Here is a 24,097-nt window from a genome sequence, read left to right as displayed (position 1 = left end):
GAGATGCTGCTGGGCCTGCTGTGTTCATCCAGCCTCACATTTTATTATCTCGGCAATTATAATGAACTGAGTTGAAACAAGCCTTTGAATGTAGTTTGAATAGTGGAAGAGTAAACTTGCTCTGACTGTGTATACTTGCGTTTTAAAACTCATGTCAGTTGAGTTTGAGATTCTGCGTTGGCAAAACATAACTGAATCCCGGCTAGTTAGGTTAGCCCAGGTGACCTGATCACTGGTGTTTTTCACACAGCAATGAATGCCAAGAGCTATGGTTCATTTCCTGACCCGACTCTCCTTCACTTCTCCACCTCCCCTTGCTTGAGCTGTGGTGGCCTTTGGGATAAACAACCACCAGCTGCCTCTCTAAGAGGAGAATGGCACTACGAATACTTTACCTTTTTGGGATTAGCTAATTTACTAACGCATGCAGAACACATACAATGAAGTCAACCTTGTTCTGCCTATAATTTCCAGGCTCCTTGTTTTTATTTTTGCATAAGCATGTAACTTCTCCAGTTTTTTTTAATCAAAACTTGATTTGATAGGATTGTTACTTTTGAAATCTTTTGTCTGCTATTAATTGTTTTCTGATCTCTTGTCATCTTGGATGGATATTCTCCGGTGTTGCCAGCTTAGTTTTTTACCTTGTAAAATTAAGCAACCAAGTTGAAACACTTGGAAGTCTTTTTATAAAGCAAGAAATTGGAGCAGGATTAGACTAAAAAGGTCCTTCAAGTCTGCGCTGCTATGGGTGGCACGGGTGGACACAGTGGTTAGCACTGCTGCTTCACTGCACCAGGGACCCAGGTTCTAATACAGCCTTGGGTGACTGTCTGTGTGGAGTTTGTATGTTCTCCCCGTGTTTGGGTCAGTTTTCTCTGACAGTCCAAAGATGTGCATGTGGATTGACCATGGTGTCCAAGGTTGTGCAGGCTAGGTGGATTACCATGGGAAATGCAGGGTTGCAGGGGTAGGATAAGGGAGTGGGGGTCTGGGTGGGATGCTCTTTGGATGGTTGGACTGGATGGGCTGAATGGCCTCTGTAGGGATTCTATCGTTTTAACCCAATTGAGAAACGCTGCATAAAAATGGTGCCAACCATTACTTCAGTATATTGGAGGAATTTTCACCACAAAAGCCTCTAATGAAATCTCCAACTCTATCCAAACACATCAAACCTCACAGCACCCCGTCAATGGGCCCTTCATTATAAGATTGCATGATTCAACTTGCCATGGCTTTCCTTTATGTCATCTTCAGATAATGAATAAATGAAAGTTCAAGGATTTCTTCATGAACTTTTAATTATCTTCTAAATCTCTTTCAACAGTGTCTGCATCCTCTGTCCTTCAGTAGACTCTAGTACTGCCTCCAGACTTTACTACTGCAGGCATCAGCATGGCTAGCTTTACCTGAGTTGGGGAGTTTGGGAAATGTATGCTTACAAAGGAAGAGGATATGCAGCACTACAGGGCAGCTATTAGGATAATGATAGCCAGACTGGGACCGGAAGGAACTTGGCGTACAAGCACAGGAAAACAGCTAAAAATAGGATCCAAGGGGCAAAAAATAGTAAAAGGCAAAATTAATGGCTCTTTATTTGAATGCACCAGTACACAAAATAAATGGATTAATGACCTAAATAGAGGTTACTGGTTATGGTCTTTTAGCTGTTACAGAGACTTGGTTACAAGGATATCAAAGGGGAAATAGGAACTAAATGTTGTGGAGTATGTGACTTTCCAAAACAACAGGCAGGAAGGAAAGTGTGATGGGGTGGCTTTGCATGGAATGGACTAAGTATGATACCAAGAAATGGGAAGATGTGGAATCCATATGGGTAGAGTAAGAAATAAAAAGGGAGCCTGCAGGACCCCACTACTGTCGCTATACTGTGATTACGGAATACTCAGGAGATAGCGAGGGCCTATAAAAAAGCTAAAAGAACTGTAGATGCTGTAAATCACGAACAAAAACAAGGTTGCTGGAAAGCTCAGCAGGTTTGGCAGCATCTGTGAGGGAAAAACAGAGTTAATGTTTCGGTCCGGTGACCTTTCCCTGGAACGCAGATCTTTTAACTGAGCTGAGCTTTTCCAGCGACTTTATCTTTTTTACAGGAACAAAAATAATATGGGTAGCTTTAATCTTCAAGTCAGATTGGCAGAAGTAGCCACAAAACAATACATTGAGTGTATTTGGGACAGTTTCCTAGAACACTAATATTGAGAGTCCAATCAACTTTGATCAGGCAACTTTGGATCTGGTGATGTATAATGGCAGCTTTAATACATTATATTACATTAAAAGAACCCCTAGGAAACAGTGATCATAATATGGTAGAATTTAATATTCATCATGAGAGGGAAGGGTTTGGGTCAGAAACAAGTGTGCTAAGCTTAAATAAGAATAAATTGAAGGGAATGATGGTACAACTAGCTGAAGTGGACTGGGAAAGGAGTTTAGCAGCAAAGATGCTTCAGGAAAATTAGCAGATATTCCAAAAACAAGTTCATGGCACAGAGCAAAGATCTATCCCGGAGAGAAAAAAAAAATCTTAAGAAGGGGATATGCTAAGGATTGGGAAAGATTTTAAAATCTACAAAAGAAAACCGAAATAAAATGAGGGAGAAGATTAGCTACATCTGCTCCTATGGGGTTGCAGGGGGGCATTCTGCAGCAAGGTATTTTTTTGAAACTAAAAAATTGCTAGAAATCCTCAGCAGATCATGCAGCAGCTGCCTAGAGAAATACGAGTTAGCGATACAGCCATATGACCTTTCATGAGAGCAGGAAATGTGAGTTTATTTGGCACAGGTTACTCCCCATACTGGGTATGATGCCAAAGTCCCTGATCAACACTTTCCAGGGTGTTGCTCCTGTTTGAAAGGCGTATAACAATATATAAAACTGGAGTAAATAATGTCACTTTGCCAGCTTGCCAAGATCTCACTGCTTTATATAGAAGACACGTGGGATGATTTTCAGCTGTTTTTATTTGCGTGAACGGCCATAAGGTGTCAACAACCAGGCGCTTTCCCAATGCATGTGAAACAGAGCCAGATCGTATTTCATCAGCAGTAGCGCAAAAAAAAATTCGCTGGTGCATTGGGCAATTAATTTAGGAAACAAAGTGTGCGACCAATCTGCAGGGCGCTGTGCATTCCCTACCAAATTTGGAAGTGGGGTGGGAAGGGAGGACCGCCTCAACCACCCTTGCCCCTTGCGCACTCATAGACGGCAGGGCGCGGCATTTAGTTGATTACAGAACGGGTAGCCAATCAGATCCTTCGGATTTAACTCCCAGCTCGCCAATGGGGAGCGACGGAGGGGGCGGGTCAACGGGACAACCAGCGATGGCCTGATTGACATAGAAGATTAGCCAATGGGGATACGGGACGCTGAGACGCCCCGGCTCCGCACATCCACCAATGGGGATTGATGATGGAGGCGGGCTGACCATGTAACCCGCCCCTTACAGCCAAGAGTCGGGTCCACGGTGAAATGGGCGGGGAGCGTCCTGCGCATGCGCGGAGCAGGCCGGTGAGCCTCAAACTTGCGGAGAAAGCGAGTGGGGAGCGGGTTGGTGTTGATCACAGAGGGACAAGAGTGTGAGGCAACACAGACAGAGTGGGGAAGCAAAAGGGAGACACCGGAAAAAAAAAACAAACAAGCGGCCTTTGTGTGCTTCATCGCCCGCTCAATATGACAGAGCCGCAGTCGGCACTCTTACTCCGAAGGCAGTTGGCAGGTAAAGGATCTTATCGGAGGAGCCTCGGTATCCGTTGCACCATTTCTGGAGACGGTCGTTTCACAAATGTGGAGCGACCGGAGCCTCGGCAACTCTTGTTTTCCGCACACCCTCCCGTCCCGTCCCCTCCCCCCGCCGCCGACGACGACGACGGTTGACTTGAAGTGATTCCTGGGCCCGCTGTAAAGCGCCGAGTGTCCCCGGGGGTGAGGAGGTGGGGGGAGAAAATTGTTAGTTCTCACCGCCAAATGAAGCCGGGGGCCCTCTCCTTTGTCCAGGCCCACAGTTGCGTTTGGCCCCTTTTTTTCTTTTCCCTTCTGCCGTCGCAAGCCCTCGGTTCTTACCTCCCCCCGCATCAAAGAAATCGCCTGTCCCATTTAACCCCCCCCACCCCCTCGAACATGGACCGGCCCGCGCATGCGCACGGCGCCGTGCGTGTTAGGGAAGAGCCTAAAACTGCTCTGAGCTCTTTTTGCTTCTATTGTTGGACTTAAGTTGCATGGAACGCCGCTGCCCTCTTCTCTCCTCTAGCCCACACTCAGCTTTTTTCCTCCTCGGTGTCCTCTCTGGCAAAACTAACGTCAGACCCGCAGTGGTGCGATTTTTTTTCACCCAGTCTGCAATGTACAGAAACAGTTTTAAGTCTTTGTTAATTAGGAATTCGTACTGTCTAGTATTGCACTCTTATCGAGAAAGAGCACCTGGATATTTTACTGTACCAATAACGTTAAATATTTTTAATAAATCCCTTTAAAACGAGCTGTGTTTAATGTTCCACTTAATGTCAAGCAAGGTTGCTGTTCTGTGTGTACATTTGAAATAGATTGTTCATATTAAGTTTACTTATTTTGAATTTTTATTTGTGTCGCTGGGTATACCTTTATTCCCAATATGCTGGAGTCCTGCTATATTGCTTGAATGTGTGCAGATCTGCTCTGAAATTCTGGGACTAATGCTCTGTTAGGATGCAGTAACGCAAGAGTCAAAATGGGAGAACAGGGACTGGATGCGAACCAAAATATAATCGTTCAAGCTTTAGTACTTGGCATGTATTTTGTATTTGAAAATAAAAGGATGTTGCCACTGTTGTAAAGGAGTTGCAGAATGCCATGAGTATGGTAGCGTTGAGATACAGAGAATGCAGTCTTCAAGTGGTTGGCAAAAGAGCCAACTGTGACATGAGCTTTTTTAATTGCTTGGTGGAACCTGATTTAGTTGTGACTTCAAAAGAGAATTGGAAGGGAACAGTGGGTTTTCGATGTGTGGGAGTGACTAAATATCTCATGCAGAAAGTTGATAGGTACAAACAGGCCAACTGTGGTCCTTCTCTAATGACTCTGATTCAGTGGTAATAAATTGTTTAGATGTTTGTCCATCATGATTGTGTGATATAGTGCTTTTCTTTTGGCTTTGGAATGTATGAAAGGGATTCCCACCAACAAATTCATTTTCAAAGTGTAATTACTATTGGAGAAAAATATGGCCGCTAAATTTGTGGCATGCTGTGACTGTTGAAATGAGTTATTAAAATTTTCTATCTCAAATGAAGCTAGCCTGAGTATCAAGGAAGTCACTTTTCTGAGCTTGAACAGATTTGCCAATATAATGGTGGCATTTTTACTATGTAATTATTCAGGTGGAGTGAGTACAATTTAATCATTCCAATATTGCACAAATTCATCTGTTATACTACACTGAGCCTTGAATCCACAGTTGTCCGTTATTATGAATGAACGGCTACTATAATGTGATTCGCTTTATTTTCCTCTTGCTTAACATTGATTTGTCAAATCATTGCATAAAATAACTTTTTTCAAAGGTGAGGGCTGCTGTGGAGCATGGATCTCAAATATAGGGTTTGTCATCTGTTGAGTCTAAAAATGATGCAGAAATATTTTGACACCAGGTGATCTTCACCTAGGTATGAGCAATCTAAGGATCATTTGAGTTCCATCAATTTACTACGTCTGTGCCTTTACACTGTCTGCAAAAAGCAGAGATCTCACGGATGAACACAGTGGTAAATATCTTGAGACAGTGTGAGGAAGTACTTGAGAATATCTAGAATAACACTAAAGACTTTCCTATTTCTTAAAACAAAACTGCAGGTGCTGGACATCTGAAACAAAAACAAATTGCTGGAAAAACTCGGCAGGTCTAGTAGTATCTCTGGAGAGCAAAGAGTTAATGTTTTGGGTCCAGGTGAGCCCACTCCAGAACTGATTATGGCCAGGAAAAGATCAATTTCAATATGTATTGAAGATTTTTGGGGGGGGGGGGGGTGTGGCGGGGGTAAGGAGAGAGAGTGCACAAGGAGTATACTATAGGTGAAGCCCAGATAGTGAGAACAGCAGTTGAGCCTGTGATCTTTGTTTTCCAACGTCGCCTTTTTTTGGTTTTGAAAAATGATGCTATTCACCAGTTTGCACCGAACTTTGCTGGGACACTGTCGCAAGCCTGAGACAGATGTTGGCCAGGTAGCATCCTGGTGTGTTGAGGTGCAGGCACCTGGAAGCTTGGTTATTTTGAGAGACAATGTCCTGCAAAACAGTTGCCCAGTCTACATTCTTAGATGAGCCAATATTGTGAGCTTCGAATACAGTAGACAAGATTGGCTGAAGTGTGGGTAAATTGCTGCTTCACCCGGAAGATATGCCTGGGGCCTTGGAAAATGAGGGAGGAAGTAAATGGGAGGTGTTAAACCTTCTGCTCTTGTGTGGGCATGTGTCTTGGGATGTTGGGAATGGAGGAAGAGTGGACCAAGATGTCCCAAAAGGAACAATCCCTGCAGAAACCTGACAAGGAAGATGGGGAATATGTATCTGGTGGTGATGTCCTGCTGCACATTGCCATTTCTGCCATGTATGATCCTGGTGAGGTGGTAAATGAGGACTGGGGGAGCATGCTGTTGCGGGTGGAAAGAGAAAGGGCCCTCGGGCGTGTGTGACCTATCAACCATGGTAATTGGGAATCCTTCTTTAGGAAAAAGGTGGAGATTTGAGACTTCCTTGTGGAAACTGGCATGATTAGAACAGATGTGATAGAGAAACTGGGAGACTGGATTGGAGTCTTTGCAGGAAGTAAGGTGAGAGGGTATATACTCCATGGGTTTGCAATGTATATTGGTGGCTAGCCTATCCCAGAAATGGAAGCAGACGTTGAGGGAGGAATCCAATAGACCAGGTGAAGGTGAGAGCAGGGTAGAATTTGGAAGGGAAATTGATTAAATTTTTTTCCCCAATTTATGGACTAAAAGAAGCAGTACCAATGATGTACCAGAAGAAAGTGTCAGGAAGGACCCGAGTAGGACTGGAACAAGGAATTTTCCACCTACCTCCATTAAAAAGATAGGCATAATAGGGGCCTAAGCAAAATGAGGTTTTTAAGCAGCTGTTTTCTGCTTGCCTTCAAGAAAGATGAGTGAAAATACTTGAAGACAAATAAAGGCTGTTTGCTGACACCTGGGAGCATGTATAGTCAGTGAAACTTCTGAAATAAGAATGATGAAGGATATGAAGAGGGAAAATAGATTTTTGTTTTAGAAATATCTTAAAATCAGATGAGCATCTACAGTTGGAAACTTACAATTGAGTCATTAGCAGATGATCTGAAAAATAAATCACAAGTAGACACTTAATAAATTTTATTGTGAAATTTGATAGTGAATCATAGACTGGTGTGAAAGATGGACTGTTATCACGGATTGAATGGTTTCCGTTGTCAGGTATTAAAGGAAATGGGTGAGGGAAAACTGATGCATTTGTCATCTTTCAAAAATCTGCTTGATTTAGGGATTGATTTTGGAAAACTCTCCAGTGTTGCTCTATTATTTAAGAACACTGAGACAGGCTAATAGACCTATTGCTTTCTTATTTTGCATCAGATTTGGAGAAGTGACTACACTGTTATTAAGGACAGTTGTTGAGCATTTGGACAAACATTACCTGATCCTTTTGAGCCAGCATGAATTTATGAAGAACAAGTCATTGCTAATGAACCTAGTTGAACTTTGAGGCAATATCTGATAGTTGATAAATTTACTTTGTGTTCAATGTTACAACTAAAAGCCACCTAACAAAGGAGCAGAAATGAAATTGGATTAGGGAGTTGGTTACTAATTAAGAGGCATAGTAGGAACAAAGGACTTTACTTCAGCTGGCAGGATGTGACGACTGCATATCTACAGGAGTATGCATGTACTTTTAACTGACGGTGCATGTTCTGCCGATTGATAGACATAGGAAGTCAGTGCCGATGTTGTCTTTCCGCATCTGCACTGGAATCAGAGGCTGGCACAATTAATGATGTAATTGTTGCCTCTCCCTTGGTGACCAGCTGGCTCACTGTTTTGCTCAAGATGAAGGATCAGGTGAGTCAGATTCTTTCTGAAAGCTTTTTTGGGTTGATGGTTCTTCAAATTATTCCAGCAGCTCCAGGCTGCTGAACTAGATAAAGCTGGGCTGTGAATCTATGACAAGTACAGGAACTTGTAAATGGTTGAGGTTTCACATAGTGTGGGCATGGCTCCTGAAGTTGTGGTGAGAGCAAATGTGACAAATTAGAAATAACCAGTGAAGAAGTAGGGAGCTGTTTATCAAAGTTTGCTGAGATGGTTGGAACAGTAAGTTGTTTGAATGGAAAATTGACACAATTCAACTGTAGCAGGTGAATTGCAATGTGAGGCACTTGAAACTAACTCTACCTTTTGATCTTAAAACAAGGTTTTTGGTAAATGATGAAATAGTAGGAACTCAGATTTAAGGGCCCAAGTATGGGAACTACTTGAATACAATGGAGGTACAAATGAATAATTCAAGGTATTAGAATGTTTGCCTTTATCTCAAAAGACTGGATTACAAAGCGCTGGAGGTTATGTTGCACCTATGCTGGAATCTTATTGGACTCCTTCTGAAGAACTCTGCTCGGTCTGAGTAGTGCACCTTGCATATAATGTATTGACCTTGGAGGATACAGGCCCAAGACTTAAAAAGGTTAATGAGATTTCTTAGACTAGGCTTGTATTCTTGAATATAAATTAATTTGAGGAATTCAGACTAGTCAAAGGATTTGACAGTGACTATTTCTTCCTGTTCTGAACAGGAGAAAGTAATTTTAAAACTAGAGCCAGGCTATTGAGGGGTCATTTATAGGAAGCAATTCTTGGGAAGATTAGTGGAAATTAACTAAAACAGTCCATGTCTGGTTAGCTTCAAACTACAAAGCTGAGATTTTTTCTTTAAATATAATTTTTTTTTTCATGAGAAAGGCTGTTGGTAATAGAAATGTCCAACAGGTTTGGAAGCGTCTAAGTGTGTTTGAGACCCAGCAAAACCAGAGCTGCTGTTTTTTTTTGATGGATGAGGGTTGAAGGTTAATGGGCTGAAGTAGATTTAAGTCATGAATCACTGAATTGTAGAAAGGCTAAAGATGCTGTGTGGCAATCCCTGTTTATTCTCCTGCCACCTGATTTTTTGAAGAGTTAAAACGGCCTAAGATGAATTAACTGATCTTTCCAGGGCAGTGTGTCTGTGTATTTTATATAGTTTCACCAGGAATCTCAATTAAGTTGTGATCCAAACAAGTGGTGTGGATGTCAACTTGTGACTAGATGGATTTTCCTGATTTCAGGTAAAGGTTGAATAGCTTGCCAGTCCAGTTCAGTTTTGTGAATAGGCTGAGGTGCCAATTAGACAAGGAGGAAAATGTTGATGCTAAAGACTAATTTCTACTATCATTAAAAGCACAACCTCTTGACTCTTGCATGACTGAAATATATGGTATATCTGGAGCACATACTAAAATGGCTACAGTCAGGGGATTCTAATGATTCCAGTGAAATTCAGTTCAGTTTTAAGTCACCAGTCCAGTAGATAAATCTGACCCAGTTGCCCTTTTCAGTTCAATTCCTAAAATTTGTTTATATCATGGAATAGAAGGGCATGTAACTGAACTTTCATAATTTTAAGGCCAGGGAGTAGAGGGCTGACATGATGAGACAAAGCAATTCAGAAAGAGCTGTACAGGAGTAACAATGCTGACACACGTCTGTTGGGCTGAATGACCTATTTAGGTACGTCTGTATGTCTCAAAATTCACTCTTGTATTTTCAAATTGATTGAACCATGACAACGTGGAATGTTGCAGTTTCCCCTTTGAGCTGCCTAGCTTGGGTGGGAGTAACTTTGATCAAAGTTTGTTTGCTGTGCTAGCTTGATAATGATGCAGGGTTGAGTCATGTGTGTGGGTTATTATAGTGTAGTTGGCATGAGCTCAGTGATATTTATGGATATATCTGCTCTAAAGGGACAGCACTACCTAGGATTTGAATGCTATTACATGTATCATGGCAAGCTTTTAGTGCTATACACACCTATGGCAAAAATTTGTATGCTGGTCTTAAATTGTTACAGAAAATGTTTGATTTACTGTGTAACTTGGCAGGGGACCACCACATTAAAACTGTCCAAAGTTTGCAGCTGCCTTGCCTGCAATCTGCTTCTAGCATATTGTTAGCTTTTAAAGATTGCATTGTATAGTGCTTTGCAAAGTTGCGGACCAATTTCAATCTTTAAATTGTAGCTTTACAAATTACAGTATCAATCCCCACATTCCCCACCTGGTGCCACAGGGCCACCATAGTTTCTCTCAGAATTTGTGCACCAAAATAGGTAATTCAGACCAGTAGGTGTGTCAGTGTTAGTCCCATACAGTTCTTCCTGTCTTGCTTCATCTCATGTCCACCCTCTACTCCTTAAATTATGAAAGTTCATAAAGTATTCACCTTTCCATTCCCTGATATAACACATACATCCTCATACTGACTACTTAAAAAATATTAAATCTTCTCCTAGATTCCTTTCTGGATGTATTGGTGCTTGTCTTATTTATGGCCCCTAACTTTGCATTCTTCTGGAACCTACACCATACTATTAAGCTCTTTCTTCATTTTAAAGACCTTTTTATCATGTTGCTGCTTAACCTTTTCCTTTCCATAGAAAAGATCAGCACTCTGAAATTTTAATCCATCAAGAAACAGTTCTGACATCAGGTTAGATTTTCTGCTCAGAGCCAGGTTTCCCTTTTTCACCATGTCTTTTACTGACTGAAGAAAAGTTGATCCCTCCTAATGTTTTTGATACAGTCTGGAAAAGGTTAGTTAGCTGACTCCTTTCCTCTGCACTTCCTCTAAACGCCACACGTGACTGGCATTGGCAATCTGTATTGCCTTCATTCTGGTATGGCATTTTAATGCTTCAACTACAGTGCCATTGTGTTTGCAAATTCCACTTATGATTTTGTTCAAGGATACATGGTGAACATTCAGTTCTGACATACTGAGGAAAGCAGCTGTGCAGTAGATTATTATTGCAATACCACAGCTGTAGAATGGCCTTGGGTCAAACAAATTACAGCTGCTTATTCAAGCAGATTAATGGGGAACAATTGTATAATAGGAAAGCCAATCTTGGCCAAAGTGTCTAGTGGAAGTGAGGCACAGTAAAACTGCAACTGTGTTCTTTACATCTGAAACTACTAAGTACAATTGTAATATCTAACTCATAGTGGAAGAGATGTACAGTAATTACTGAATTGATTTTCAGAATTGAGCATTTCCCTATGCATGCATATTAGTAGATACTATTGATTCCTGCCTTCATAAGGCACCTGTATTTTTTAAAAAATACAGTCGCAAAGCAACTTTTCTTTGTGTAAAGCAGCAGAGCGTTGGAAAAAATATTTTAAAATTGACTTTGCATTACAAGCTTTTGTTACTGAGGGTGGAAGAGTATCCTTCAGACAATTTCTGACCTCTTGAACACTTTTGTATATTGAATTTATAAATTGTATGCACTATGGTACTTCAGAAAATGTTTGCAAAACTAAGCACAAGCAAAGGCAGCACTGAAAGTATTGGGTAATTGTGATGTCAGCATGCTGTCTTTGAGGAATTTTCTTTAATGATCTACATAAATGTGACATTTTGCTATGCTGTTTAAATGTCATTTATTCACTTCAGTTTCTGTGCGGTGAGCCTCAAATCACTGAAGTTTTTGTAGCAGTAGAGATCTTACTATGGTATTCTGTGGGGAAAATCAGAAGTGATGGAATTTATACAGTTTGTTTTTGCACAGTATCTTCTTAATATTAGAAGTTGATTTTTGTTGCTATTCTCTCCGCCCTGTTTTATATTGTGAAACAAGAGAAGCAACAAAATCACGAATATGCCAATTACCATCTAAGGTGTAGCATGCTCTAATTAAATTATTTGTGTCCAATTCTGGGTATTACTTTAGGAAGGATGTTAAGACAGTAGATAAGATGCAAAGCAGTTTTGAGTGTCCTTGGGGTAGTGTGACTTTTGCTCGTTGAATAGATTGGAGAAGCTGAGGCAGTTCTACTGAGAGGAAATTTTGGCAATGCTCAAAGTCACAACTCTGGGCAAGTCAAAGCTGTTGCCATTGACTGAGTTGTGAGCCAGAGCATACACATGAATGGTGAAGAAACAAATTAGGTAATGTTAAACACTGGGGATGTATTGCCTTCGTGGTGAAGAATGATTCAATTGTGGCTTTTAAGGGGCAGTTGGATGAATACCTGAAAAGGGAACACTTGCAAGACTAGAGATGTGGTGCAGGGAGATGGTCCCAGCCTAAAGCAAAGAAAACTCCTATTATGACATCACCTGGTTCCTTCCAAACATTCTGTGATACCAGACAAATGAGTTCACAGTTTTTGTCACATTTAACTTCCTGTGTTGCACATTAACCTGTTGTGGAGACCAATGAGGTCAGGTAGCCTGGACCATTTCACCGTTTTTTGGCGAGGATTATGTGACAACAGATCTGCATTTGAAAAGCTATGACTTGTCTGAAAGGCACCAAAATGTGTAATAAGCTAAATTAATGTTAAATCTGAGGACTAAACCAGAACATGTTGTGGTAAGGAAGGTCCCCCCACAGTGATCGAGAATGCCCTTGACTGCGTCTCCCGTATTTCCCGCAACGCATCCCTCACCCTGCCCCCGCCACAACCGCCGTAAGAGGATCCCCCTCGTTCTCACACACCAACCTCCGGATACAACGCATCATCCTCCGACACTTCCGCCATTTACAATCCGACCCCACCACCCAAGACATTTTTCCATCTCCACCCCTGTCTGCTTTCCGGAGAGACCACTCTCTCCGTGACGCCCTTGTTCGCTCCACACTGCCCTCCAACCCCACCACACCCGGCACCTTCCCCTGCAACTGCAGGAAATGCTACACTTGTCCCCACACCTCCTCCCTCACCCCTATCCCAGGCCCCAAGATGACATTCCACATTAAGCAGAGGTTCACCTGCACATCTGCCAATGTGGTATACTGCATCCGCTGTACCCGGTGCGGCTACCTCTACATTGGGAAAACCAAGCGGAGGCTTGGGGAGCGCTTTGCAGAACACCTCCGCTCAGTTCGCAACAAACGACTGCACCTCCCAGTCGCAAACCATTTCCACTCCCCCTCCCATTCTCTAGATGACATGTCCATCATGGGCCTCCTGCACTGCCACAATGATGCCACCCGAAGGTTGCAGGAACAGCAACTCATATTCCGCCTGGGAACCCTGCAGCCATATGGTATCAATGTGGACTTCACCAGTTTCAAAATCTTTCCTTCCCCTACTGCATCCCTAAACCAGCCCAGTTCGTCCCCCTCCCCCCACTGCACCACACAACCAGCCCAGCTCCCCCCACTGCATCCCAAAACCAGTCCAACCTGTCTCTGCCTCCCTAACCGGTTCTTCCTCTCACCCATCCCTTCCTCCCACCCCAAGCCGCACCCCCATCTACCTACTAACCTCATCCCACCTCCTTGACCTGTCCGTCTTCCCTGGACTGACCTATCCCCTCCCTAACTCCCCACCTATACTCTCTCCACCTATCTTCTTTACTCTCCATCTTCGGTCCGCCTCCCCCTCTCTCCCTATTTATTCCAGTTCCCTCTCCCCATCCCCCTCTCTGACGAAGGGTCTAGGCCCGAAACGTCAGCTTTTGTGCTCCTGAGATGCTGCTTGGCCTGCTGTGTTCATCCGGCCTCACGTTTTATCATGTTGTGGTAAGTTTTTTGGTTTATTTATATTTAGTCAAATTAAAATTTGGAATTTTTAGTTGCCACTAAATTAATTTAGCACTTTGGATTCTGAGAGAATCATCATTCCCATGATGGTCATATTTGGTACAAATGTTATAAAGTAAACATGTACCTTTTTAGGTGCCTAATCAAGATTTTGAAGACTAGCCTGTAGTGTTGAAATCTGCTTGGCATGCTTATCTGTCACATCTGGAGGTGTGGTTTCGATTGTTGCATTGCAAAATGAATGCAAAAAAAAGTTGGCTCCTATCCCCTCATCTGTTAAGTTGCTATTACATATATAATTGAAAACTGCATAAATCAAAAATAATGCATTGGTGTAAGTGTCTTTGAAACCTAAAGACAATGACAAGCAAGTAGCCAGAGCTCTGAGCAATTTGACTATTGGATGTAGTTTAATAATTTCCTGTCAACATTCATTAGCAACTTGCTCTGAGTAGTCAAGAGGAAAGAAATAAAATTAATAACCTGCACAGAGCACGAGCATTTATCGTCACTACATCCCAAATTTCCAACTTCTCCACAATGATCCTTGAGATTTTCAACATGATTCCCAAGCCTGCTGCTCTTTGAATAGATATCTATTTTGAACGTTCTTTTTTCACTCTTGGACTTTCCTGTTTGTTGTAAGCTGGAAGTTTCATCTTGGTGGTGTAGGTGTGTGACTGACTGACTAATACAGAGGATTAGGCGAATGCTCAGGGGACACTGGTTTAAATTGCATTTTAGCAGGTCATGGAATTTAAATTTATAGATAAAACCTGGAATATTAAGCTGCTAGTAAAGTTGACTTCAATTGTAGGACCCATCTAGTTACTCGAAGGCAATCTGCCCTCCCTATCTGGTCTAGGCTGTATGACCCAAGATGCGCACAATGTGGTTGACTCTTAACTGCCCTCAGGAGCGGCCACTAGGATCATTGCATTCAAGGGCAAGAATGGATAGCAAATGCTTTGCCTGTCACATCCCACGAATTTTTTTAGATGATACTCATTTAAGTTTCTTCACTGATTCCTAGGATTCCTGGCTCACTCGTAAATAGAAGGAACTTTGGATATATTTTGAGCCACTTAGTGACCTAATATCTGAAATTTACTGTAATATAGAAGCTTGAGGCATTTTGATCTCAAAGGCTGTTAGAACATATTATAATGCTAGATTACATATACCTTAGATCAGTGGTTACTGTGGTTCTGAGGAAGGGTCACTGGATCCAAAATGTTAACTGTTTGCTTTCTCCTTCACAAATGCTGCCAAACCTGAGCTTTTCCAGCAACTGCTTTTCTTTTTGGTTCAGGGGTTACCAACCTTTTTCAGTAACAAGGCAGACTTCATTGAGACAGAATTCCATGGTGCACCCACCTGGCTTTAGCAGAATTGGAAATCTACGCACAATTGTAGGGCTTTTACATGTGCAGGTGCCCGCTATCAACAGATACTGCCTGCAATAACAGACAGTGATGCTCTGGAGGAAATTAGAAGCACAGATGTGAGCTCCAGCACTTCCCTGAAAGTTTCATGGCACTGCATAAGTGTACCAGTAGCGACTAGTTGGTGGTTGGTGACTAGTGATGTGCCTTGGGGAGCACTGTTGGGACTGTACTTGTTTACAATTTACATAGATGATTTGGAGTTGGGGACCAGGTGTAGTGTGGTAAAGTTTGCAGATGACATTAAGATGAGTGGTGGAGCAAAGTTTGCAGAGGGATATTGTTTGAGTGGGCCATGGTCTGGCAGATGAAGTACAACGTTGATAAATGTGGAGTTATCTATTTTGGAAGGAATAACAGGGGGAAAAAAAAGCATGGAAACAGACCCTCTGGTCCAGCCAGTTCTGTGCTCACCATGATCCCAAACTAAACTCGTCCCATCTGCCTGCTCCTGGCTCTCATCACTCCAAATATTTCTTACTCTTGTACTTTCTAAATGTCTTTTAAATGTTGTAACAGTACCCGCATATACCACTTCATTTAGAAGTTCACTTCCTGCACTTGCCTTTTTGTTTAGAAAGAAGTTACCCCCCATGTCTTAACTTTTTTCTCTTCTCGCCTTTAAAGATATGCCCTCCCAGTCTTGAAATTCCCCACCCCATGGAAAGCATGCCTGCCATTCAACTCTTCTCATGATTTTATAAAACCTCTAAGGCCACCTCTCGACCGCCTGTGCTCCAGCCTAACCAGACTCTGTCTAACCCAAAACTTCCATTCTTAAGCAGTGAGAAACTGCAGCATGCTGCTGTGCAGATGGACCTGGGTGTCCTCGTGCATGACTTGCAGGTGCAACAGGAAATTGAGATGGCAAATGGAATTTTGTCCTTTGTTGCTAGAAAGATTCAATTCCAAAGCAAGGAGGTTGTGTTACAGCTGTATAGGGTGCTAGTGGGGACTCACCTGGAGTTCTGGGTGTGGTTTTAGTCTCCTTTACTTGAGATAAGATGTACTGGCACTAGAAGCGGGTGCAGAGGAGATTCACTAGGTTGATTCTGGAGCTGAGGGTTGGCTTATGAGGAGAGACGAGGTAGACTGGGATTATATGCATTGGAATTTAGAATTGTGGGGGGAGTGGATTTCATAGAACCATGTAAAATGATGAAGGGAGTAGATAAGATAGAAGTAGGGAGAATGTTTCCACTGGCAGGTGAAACTAGAACAAGAAGGCATTGCTTCCCCTAACAGAAGTTGACTTTTTAGGACTGATTTTTAGGAGGAATTTCACCAAAGCGCTGTGAATCTGTGGAATTCCCTGTCAAGTGAAGTAGCTGACGCTTCCTGACTGTTTTTAAAGTGTTTTTTTTGAACAGTAATGGAATTAAGGGTTATGTTGAGAGTGGGTAAATGGAGCTTAGGCCTTAAAAAGATCAGCCATGACTTTATCGAATGGTGGAGTGGGCTCGAAGGGTCAGAGTCTATTCCTGCTTAAGTTCTTAAGCCAACCATTCATTTCGAAGTCAAAATGAATGCTTAGGTCTGCATAGACAGTCCCTGGTTACAAATGGGTTCTGTTCTGGAATCCATTCACAAGTTGGACCACAATGCAGGGCAACATAAGCAAGCCATTGATAAGTATAGGAAATGTTTGTATGTAAGGTCTTTAAAGTTACCGTCCTATGTAAGATCAAGATTGTAAGTGAATATTTGTAATTTGAGTACTTGATGCATAACTCCAGACTCTCTCTCGTTTTTTAAACTAACATACAAACATCGGGCTATGCTTGCATTGAATCACCTCAATTTCTCAGTTCAAAAATGCAAGTTTAATGTTGTATTTGTTTGCCTTAAGCTGACACATGCAATCAAACAGGCAATATCAGCTGTATTGACAAGCATGCCAGTTTAAGTTGCTTGCATGGAAACTTAATTTGATTTTTTTTTTGCATTTTGTAAGGGCAGCCACCTACATCAACTGGTTTGGCTCTTATACTTTGCAGTCTACATCGATACCAAAGTTGCATACACTTAAAAAAAATACTGTTTTAATGGAGGACACAAGTTCAGTTGTAAGAACAAATTGCATTCATATAAAACTACAGCAATAGAGTACCACTTTGCCTATTAATGACACTTTTCACAACATCAGGATGTCTTAAAATGTACTTGAGCATTTGTAAATGTAAAGCTCCCACAAATAAAAATAAATGTGGTGATCAAAGTTGCCTTCAGATAAAACCATAAAGAAAAGTCTGAAGCAATTTGTCTCTTGCATGTCATTGTCCTGTTTTCATCACTGAATCCACTTTATAATTGATCATATCAAATGTTCAACAAACCATTCTTGTGCTTGAATTAGCACTGGTAAAACTTAGACTCACTTTCAATATTTTCACTTTGAAGGCAAGCAGTAAGCTATAGCTGATAACTGGCCTCTTTAATTCTTGTTTTACTCAGTTACACATTGAGCCCTTTCCAGTAAGAGTAGTTGTTTTCTACATGTGTTTTTACATGCAAAATCCTCAGTGAAATGCAGCTTTTTTCCTCTCAGTTTATCCTTACAATTCTTTGTACCATGTGAAGGATTGCACCAAGGTGTACTTGCTTTGAAATTAGCTTCTCATCGGTTGGTTAAATCTAGTGCTGCATGCTGGCGGCATATCGGTGCACTCTTTATGTTGTCTCATTGTGTTTTTGATTTCTTGATTCAGTTAGCCTAAAATGCTCCTCCTGAGCTTGCACATGGCTTTGCACCTTTGTTGGCGGACCAACAATATTAGTGAAAACATGTCTTCTGTTTAGACTGGTGATTAAATTTATTTTTAGGTTGGTTATATTGAGTTGTATGACAACACTGCAGTTGTAAAAGACAAATGTTGAACCTTTTAAGAGGTGGACAGTCTTCACTGCATAGCCTGAACTATACTATTTAGCCCATTTAAAAGAAATTGCAACCAATGGTAATTGTAGACTTCCAGGTTTTGCCGGAGGCGGAAATGGCAGAAAGAGGAACGGTGTCACAGTTAAATGTTGCATCTAGAAGTGGGTGTATAACTTGTGCTGTGCAGTAGCAGTCTGCACTTTTTATGGCCCATATGCTTGAGAATTGGGGTCTTCTGGATTGAGAAAGGTTGCAGTTTAACAAACTTTGACATCCTGTCAGAATAGGTACTGCTGATTGAAAGTTTTACTGCCAAAAGCTGAGACTGCAGTTCTGCTACAATGAGCTGAGCTGCCTGATTATGCATGAGCTAAATATCCACTGCAACTTGGGAAAGGTGTGAGCTCTTACACAAAACAACATTTAAATTAAGTATTAGAATTATACTCTTATTTACTGTTTGCAGTGTGGGTCCAGTAAGAAGGACCCTAAAAATTATGCGTGGAGTATGCATAATTATGTGTGAATTTTTGAACTTTAAAATTTCATTTATAACCACCTTAAACTTTGAAAGCATCATCTGTTTATCAGTATCTTTGCTCACTTAGACACGTAAGTGTAGTGAAGAATCTCTTTAAAATAAGAGCAAAAGTAGATCCATTTTGGTCCATGTTGTCTGCTCTGCCATTCAGTAAGATCACAGTTGATCTGATTTGTGGCCATGGTCACTTCTGACTACCTTGGTCAAAAATTTAACTAGGCTTTGAATATATTCATTGACTTAGCCACCTTTTTTGTAGTGGATGGGAATTCTGAACATTTCCGTTTGAAACAATTCCACCTTGTGTCTTCAGTGTTTCCTCTTTAGAAACATTTTGCTCATAGTCTGAGGTTCTTTTGAGTGGATGCGTTCCCTAACATCCTGCATCTTTTCATTCTTCTAAACTTAAAGATATGGAGGTGCTGATGTTAGACAGGAGTGGACATTGTCAGAAATTGGTTAACACCAGTTTAGTCCAACAGGTCATTTGAAATTGCAAGCTTTCAGAGTACTGCTCCTTGATCAGTTGAGGTTTAAATTCTGGGTATAGGCCCAACCTGTTTAACCTTCTCAAGACAAAGCCCTCATCCTAGGGGAGTCTTCTCTGATCTGTTTCCAGTGTATCCCTCCTTTTATTTCTTCCCCCAAATGTTATATCCTCAGCAACTCTAGAAAATGGCTAAATACAATTTCCTGTCTCAAAACCATGGTGACATTACCAGTGATAATGGGAACTGCAGATGCTGGAGAATCCAAGATAATAAAATGTGAGGCTGGATGAACACAGCAGGCCCAGCAGCATCTCAGGAGCACAAAAGCTGACGTTTCGGGCCCAGACCCTTCATGAGACATTACCAGTGTTATGATTTTCTGAATCTGCTACTCTTTCTCAGATTTTCCCAAAGATAAATGTTAAGCTAACTGATCTAACTATTTCTAGCTGTGTCTCTGTTTTCTTGAACAGAGGTGCTACGTTTGGAATTTTCCCATCCATTTGGACCTGTCCAGACTCTAAGAATTTTGGGATATTATAAGCTTTGCATCTGGTTTTCCAGTGTACTTTAACAGCCCTTGTTTTCAACCACATGTGGTTGCCTTTCTTTTAATTTTAAAGCACTAGTAATGGATCCATTTTTTTTCTGCCCTCAAACTAATACAAAATTTATCGTGTTATGCTTGCTTCTAGCTACAGGACCCTCTTTTTTTTTTAAAAATTCCCATCTTATTTCATAATACCACAGAAGTAGCTTGTTCTGGAGCACTAATGAATATATTCCAAGAATTCATCCTTCAGGCTATCTTTGCTAATTTGTCAAGTCGATGTGAAAATTGAAGTTGCCTCTGATTATTGGAGTACCTTTTCTTACAACCTCTGATATAACCTCAATGTCTACTATGTACCTGCTTGGAGGGAGGGGTTTTAAACTATTCCTACTTGAGATTTCTTACTTTACGTTACCTAATCTTCACCTAAACTGATTCTGCATCCTGATCTCTGAACTGATTTCATTTCGTTAGTACAGGACACCCTCTCGTCTATGCCTTTGGAAATTTCAAATAATCTTAAACTTAATCTCTAATGGCTATTATAGCACAAATACAAATAAACATACATGATATCATTTCAGTGCTTTGCTACAACTGCTGCAGGCACTCTCATAAAGTGTTTATTTCTGTAACTTTGTTTTTGCCTAATCTGACCTTTCTCAGGTACCCTTAAAAATTGTATGCTATGTCTCCACCTGTCACGCTGGTTATCATTTAGCCTTATTACTGTGCACTATTGCTTTATTCTTCTCTGTCCAAATCTCCACTTGTGGATATTTTTTTTCTCTTCCCTCTCACCTTGCATTCCACTGGTTTTAATTATATAGTCCTCTTTACAGCCCTAGCTAAACTCCTGATGCTTTGGTCCCTCCAGTGAGATTCAAATGAAAGCCATGTAGACCATGCCCCCCCCCCCCCCCCCCCCGCCTTGTTTTTTTCTTTTGTCTTCCCCTAGTTCTAAAGTCAGTGTCCTATTAATTCAAGACTGGGAGAGCAATGAGTCTTAAGCTACACATTTGATTCTGATCTTTATTTAATCTATCAAATTGCTTGCAACCTTAGTGGAAATCCAGAGATTTTTTTAAAATTTGGTCCCTAGTTGCTCAGACTCACTTGGCAGAACCATTTTTCTTTAATCATTGCCTATGGTTGTGGCCCTATGACTGCCCTGTCCCTTCAAATTCCCATTCAAACTTGTGATGTTCACAACTCTGCACTAGGTGGGAAACCCTGTTGGAATTCTCAAACTTGTGGCAGAGTTGCTGCATCTACACATCAAACTGTAGTGTCCCTTTTTGACCTTCCAAGTTTGGGAGCAAGGGCAAGGGTTGAAGTTCCTCCAGGTTGTCTTCTGAATTCTCTTCTCCCTCTCCCTCTCCCTCTCTCCCTCTCCCCCTCCCCCCCTCCCCCTCTCCCCCTCTCCCCCTCTCCCCTCCCCCTCCCCCTCTCCCTCTCCCTCTCCCTCTCCCCCTCTCCCTCTCCCTCTCCCCCCTCTCCCTCTCCCTCCCCCCCCTCCCCCCCTCTCCCCCCCCTCTCCCCCCCTCTCCCCCCCCTCCCCCCCTCCCCCCCTCCCCCCCTCCCCCCTCCCCCCCTCCCCCCCTCCCCCCCTCTCCCCCTCTCCCCCTCTCCCCCTCTCCCCCTCCCCCCTCTCCCCCTCTCCCCCTCCCCCCCTCCCCCCCTCCCCCCCTCCCCCCTCCCCCCCTCCCCCCCTCCCCCCTCCCCCCTCCCCCCCCCCTCCCCCCCTCCCCCCCTCCCCCCTCTCCCCCCTCTCCCCCCTCTCCCCCTCTCCCCTCTCCCCCTCTCCCCCCTCTCCCCTCTCTCCCTCTCCCCCCTCTCCCCCTCTCCCCCTCGCCCCCTCTCCCCCTCTCTCCCTCTCTCCCCCCCCCCCCCCAAAGCATTACCAACTTCTCTACAGTTACATCCTTTTGTCTCTAACCTTAAACCACATTTGAAATACGTGACTCATGGATGTGACTGCAGAACAAAGCTGACAGGTAATTTGTTTTCCCTGATTGCATTGCAGTGGATCTGAAGTTCAGACTGTAGATCGTAGGGAATTGAATTTCCTCGAGCTGCAGATAATTATCATGGAGCTGATTGCTATTGACGCTCAAGCTGCCTAACAGCTACAGTTTTTCTGCCTTTATTTCTTGTAAGTTACTTTAATTTTGGTTTACAAATGTCACTCAATGATTTGTATTTCTGTCAAGGGGAGTTAACTGACTAAGCTGTACATTGAGTATTTGTAGTTCCTCATTTAAGTGTCTGTTTAGAGGATAGAAACAAACTGATCACCTGCTTGCCTAAGTAATACTTTTGGACCCACCCCCTTCCCAAAAAAATCCCATTGCTGTTCCTGTATCCTCCACTTGACCACATTTTTATGTAAAAAGTCAACACATCCTTCAATTAGCAAATTCTCAAGCTGTCATTCAGTCTTGAGCTCTTACCTTCATGCTTGCTAACTTGGTACACTGGCAATCTCAGCTCAGTTTATACTAGATGAAAATTATACAGCAGAGTCAGATGCTGCTGGTTGGAGAAATGGGTTTGAATTATCTAAATAACTCTTAAACAAAGCTGTGTTGCAGACAGTTATCTCTAATACTGGAAGAAAGTCTAAATAAACTGCAGTTATTTAGAAACCTGACTGAACCTTCACACATCAACCCCTAAACTTTTGTGAATGGTCAAATTCTAAAGTTTACATTCTTGCCTTAAGCTACAGTAAGTCTGTAGCTGCTTTATGCATACTTGCGCACTATCAGAAGCATCCGCAGCAAACCCATCCAGCATATTTGTGCCTTGCAATATTGGTGTTTGTTGCCCATCTGTCTTTGTCCCTTCCATTCACTAGACCCTACACAAAGTAACTTTTCTTTCCAGCAAAGGTAGGATATCTGGGCTCACGACAGGTCTACAGATAAGGCCACAGATCAGCCATGATCTCATTGAATAGCTGAACAAGCTGTGGGGGCTGAATGGAATACTCTAAGATTTCAGCATGGCAGATTAGTTAGTAATAGATTACATGGGGTCCAGGAAGAGTTTTCCAATTGTATATAAAAACTGGCTTGATGGTAAGGAGACATGGTGGCAGAGGTTGTTTTCAGACTAGGCTTGTGATCAGCCATGTTCTGCAAGATTGCTGGTCCACTTTCTTTTATCATTTTGTGAATAATTCGGATGAGAATTTAGGAGGCATGGTTAGGTTGGTTTGCGGGTGATACCAAAATTGGTAATATAATTGATGCTGAAGGAATGTTATCTAAGATTACAAAAGGATCACAATCAGTTGGGTCAGTGGGCTGAGGAGTGGCAGATGGAGTTAAATTTTAGATAAATGCCAGGGTATGCATTTTGGTAAAGCAAATAAGTAGGATTTCTACAGTTAACAGTAGCACCCTGGTAATGTTGTCAAACAGAGATCTAGGAGTTTAGGTATATAATTATTCTTTTTGAATTTGCGACACAGTTAGACAGGGTGGTTCAGAAGGCATTGAGCACACTTGCTTTGGTTGCTCAGACTGAGCATAGGAGCTGGGATGTCATTTGAGGTTGTATAGGATGTCTGAGTACTGTGCAATTTTCTGCTTGTTGTGCTATTGCAAGGATATTATTAAATTGAATACAGTTCAGAAAGACTTACCAGGACGTTACTGGGAATGGAAGGATTAAGGTGAAGCTAGATAAGCGAGACTTTTTTCACTGGAGCATAACAGGTTGCAAGGTGAGCTTGAAGATTTATAAAGTTACGAGAAGCATAGATTAGGGTGAATAGCAAAAATATCAAAAATGGTAAGTTCAAAACTAGGAGACAAAATTACAAGTTTTCAGAGGAAGATTTTTAAAGGCACCTGAGAGGGGCAATGTTTTCACATAGGGTAGTCTGTATGTGAAATGAATGCCAGAAGTGGTAGATGCAGGTACAGTTACAACATCTAAGTCATTTGGATAGATACACGAATAGGAAAGGTTTAAAGGGATATGGGCTGAATGCAGGCAAGTGGGACTGTTTAGCTTGGGGAAACTTGGTTGGCATGGACTGTTTGGACTGAAGGGTCTGTTTCCTTGCTGTATGACTCTGTTCCTTTTAAGGTTTTAAAGATAACTGATCATCTTGTGATGTCTAGTCTTCCTGGTTTGTGACTGTTATGGGCCTGATCTGTGAGCAGCTGCTTCAGCTATAGTAATGCAATGGGTCAGCACGGAATCTAAAATAACATTCAGCTTTTCTAATAACACATCTGCAGCTTAAATGTTGAGGAACAAAGCTGTAAGATAAGACTAGGTGACTGAAATAGCGATCGGTGTTCTGCCCCT

General features: G+C 42.1%; 1 protein-coding gene across 1 annotated transcript in view; it reads left to right on the top strand.

Annotated features, from left to right (window-relative positions):
• Window positions 1-3,477: 3,477 nt before the first annotated feature.
• ube2g1a (ubiquitin-conjugating enzyme E2G 1a (UBC7 homolog, yeast)) overlaps window positions 3,478-24,097 on the top strand; it is a 66,950-nt gene continuing 46,330 nt past the window's right edge. The window contains exon 1 of the mRNA XM_048557366.2: window positions 3,478-3,748. Coding sequence (XP_048413323.1) covers window positions 3,703-3,748 — 46 coding nt within the window. The 5' untranslated portion in view covers window positions 3,478-3,702. The remainder of the gene's footprint in view (window positions 3,749-24,097) is intronic.

This window comes from Stegostoma tigrinum, chromosome 27 (genome assembly GCF_030684315.1).
Source record: "Stegostoma tigrinum isolate sSteTig4 chromosome 27, sSteTig4.hap1, whole genome shotgun sequence".
NCBI lineage: Eukaryota > Metazoa > Chordata > Chondrichthyes > Orectolobiformes > Stegostomatidae > Stegostoma > Stegostoma tigrinum.
This window is presented reverse-complemented; position numbering and strand designations above follow the sequence as displayed.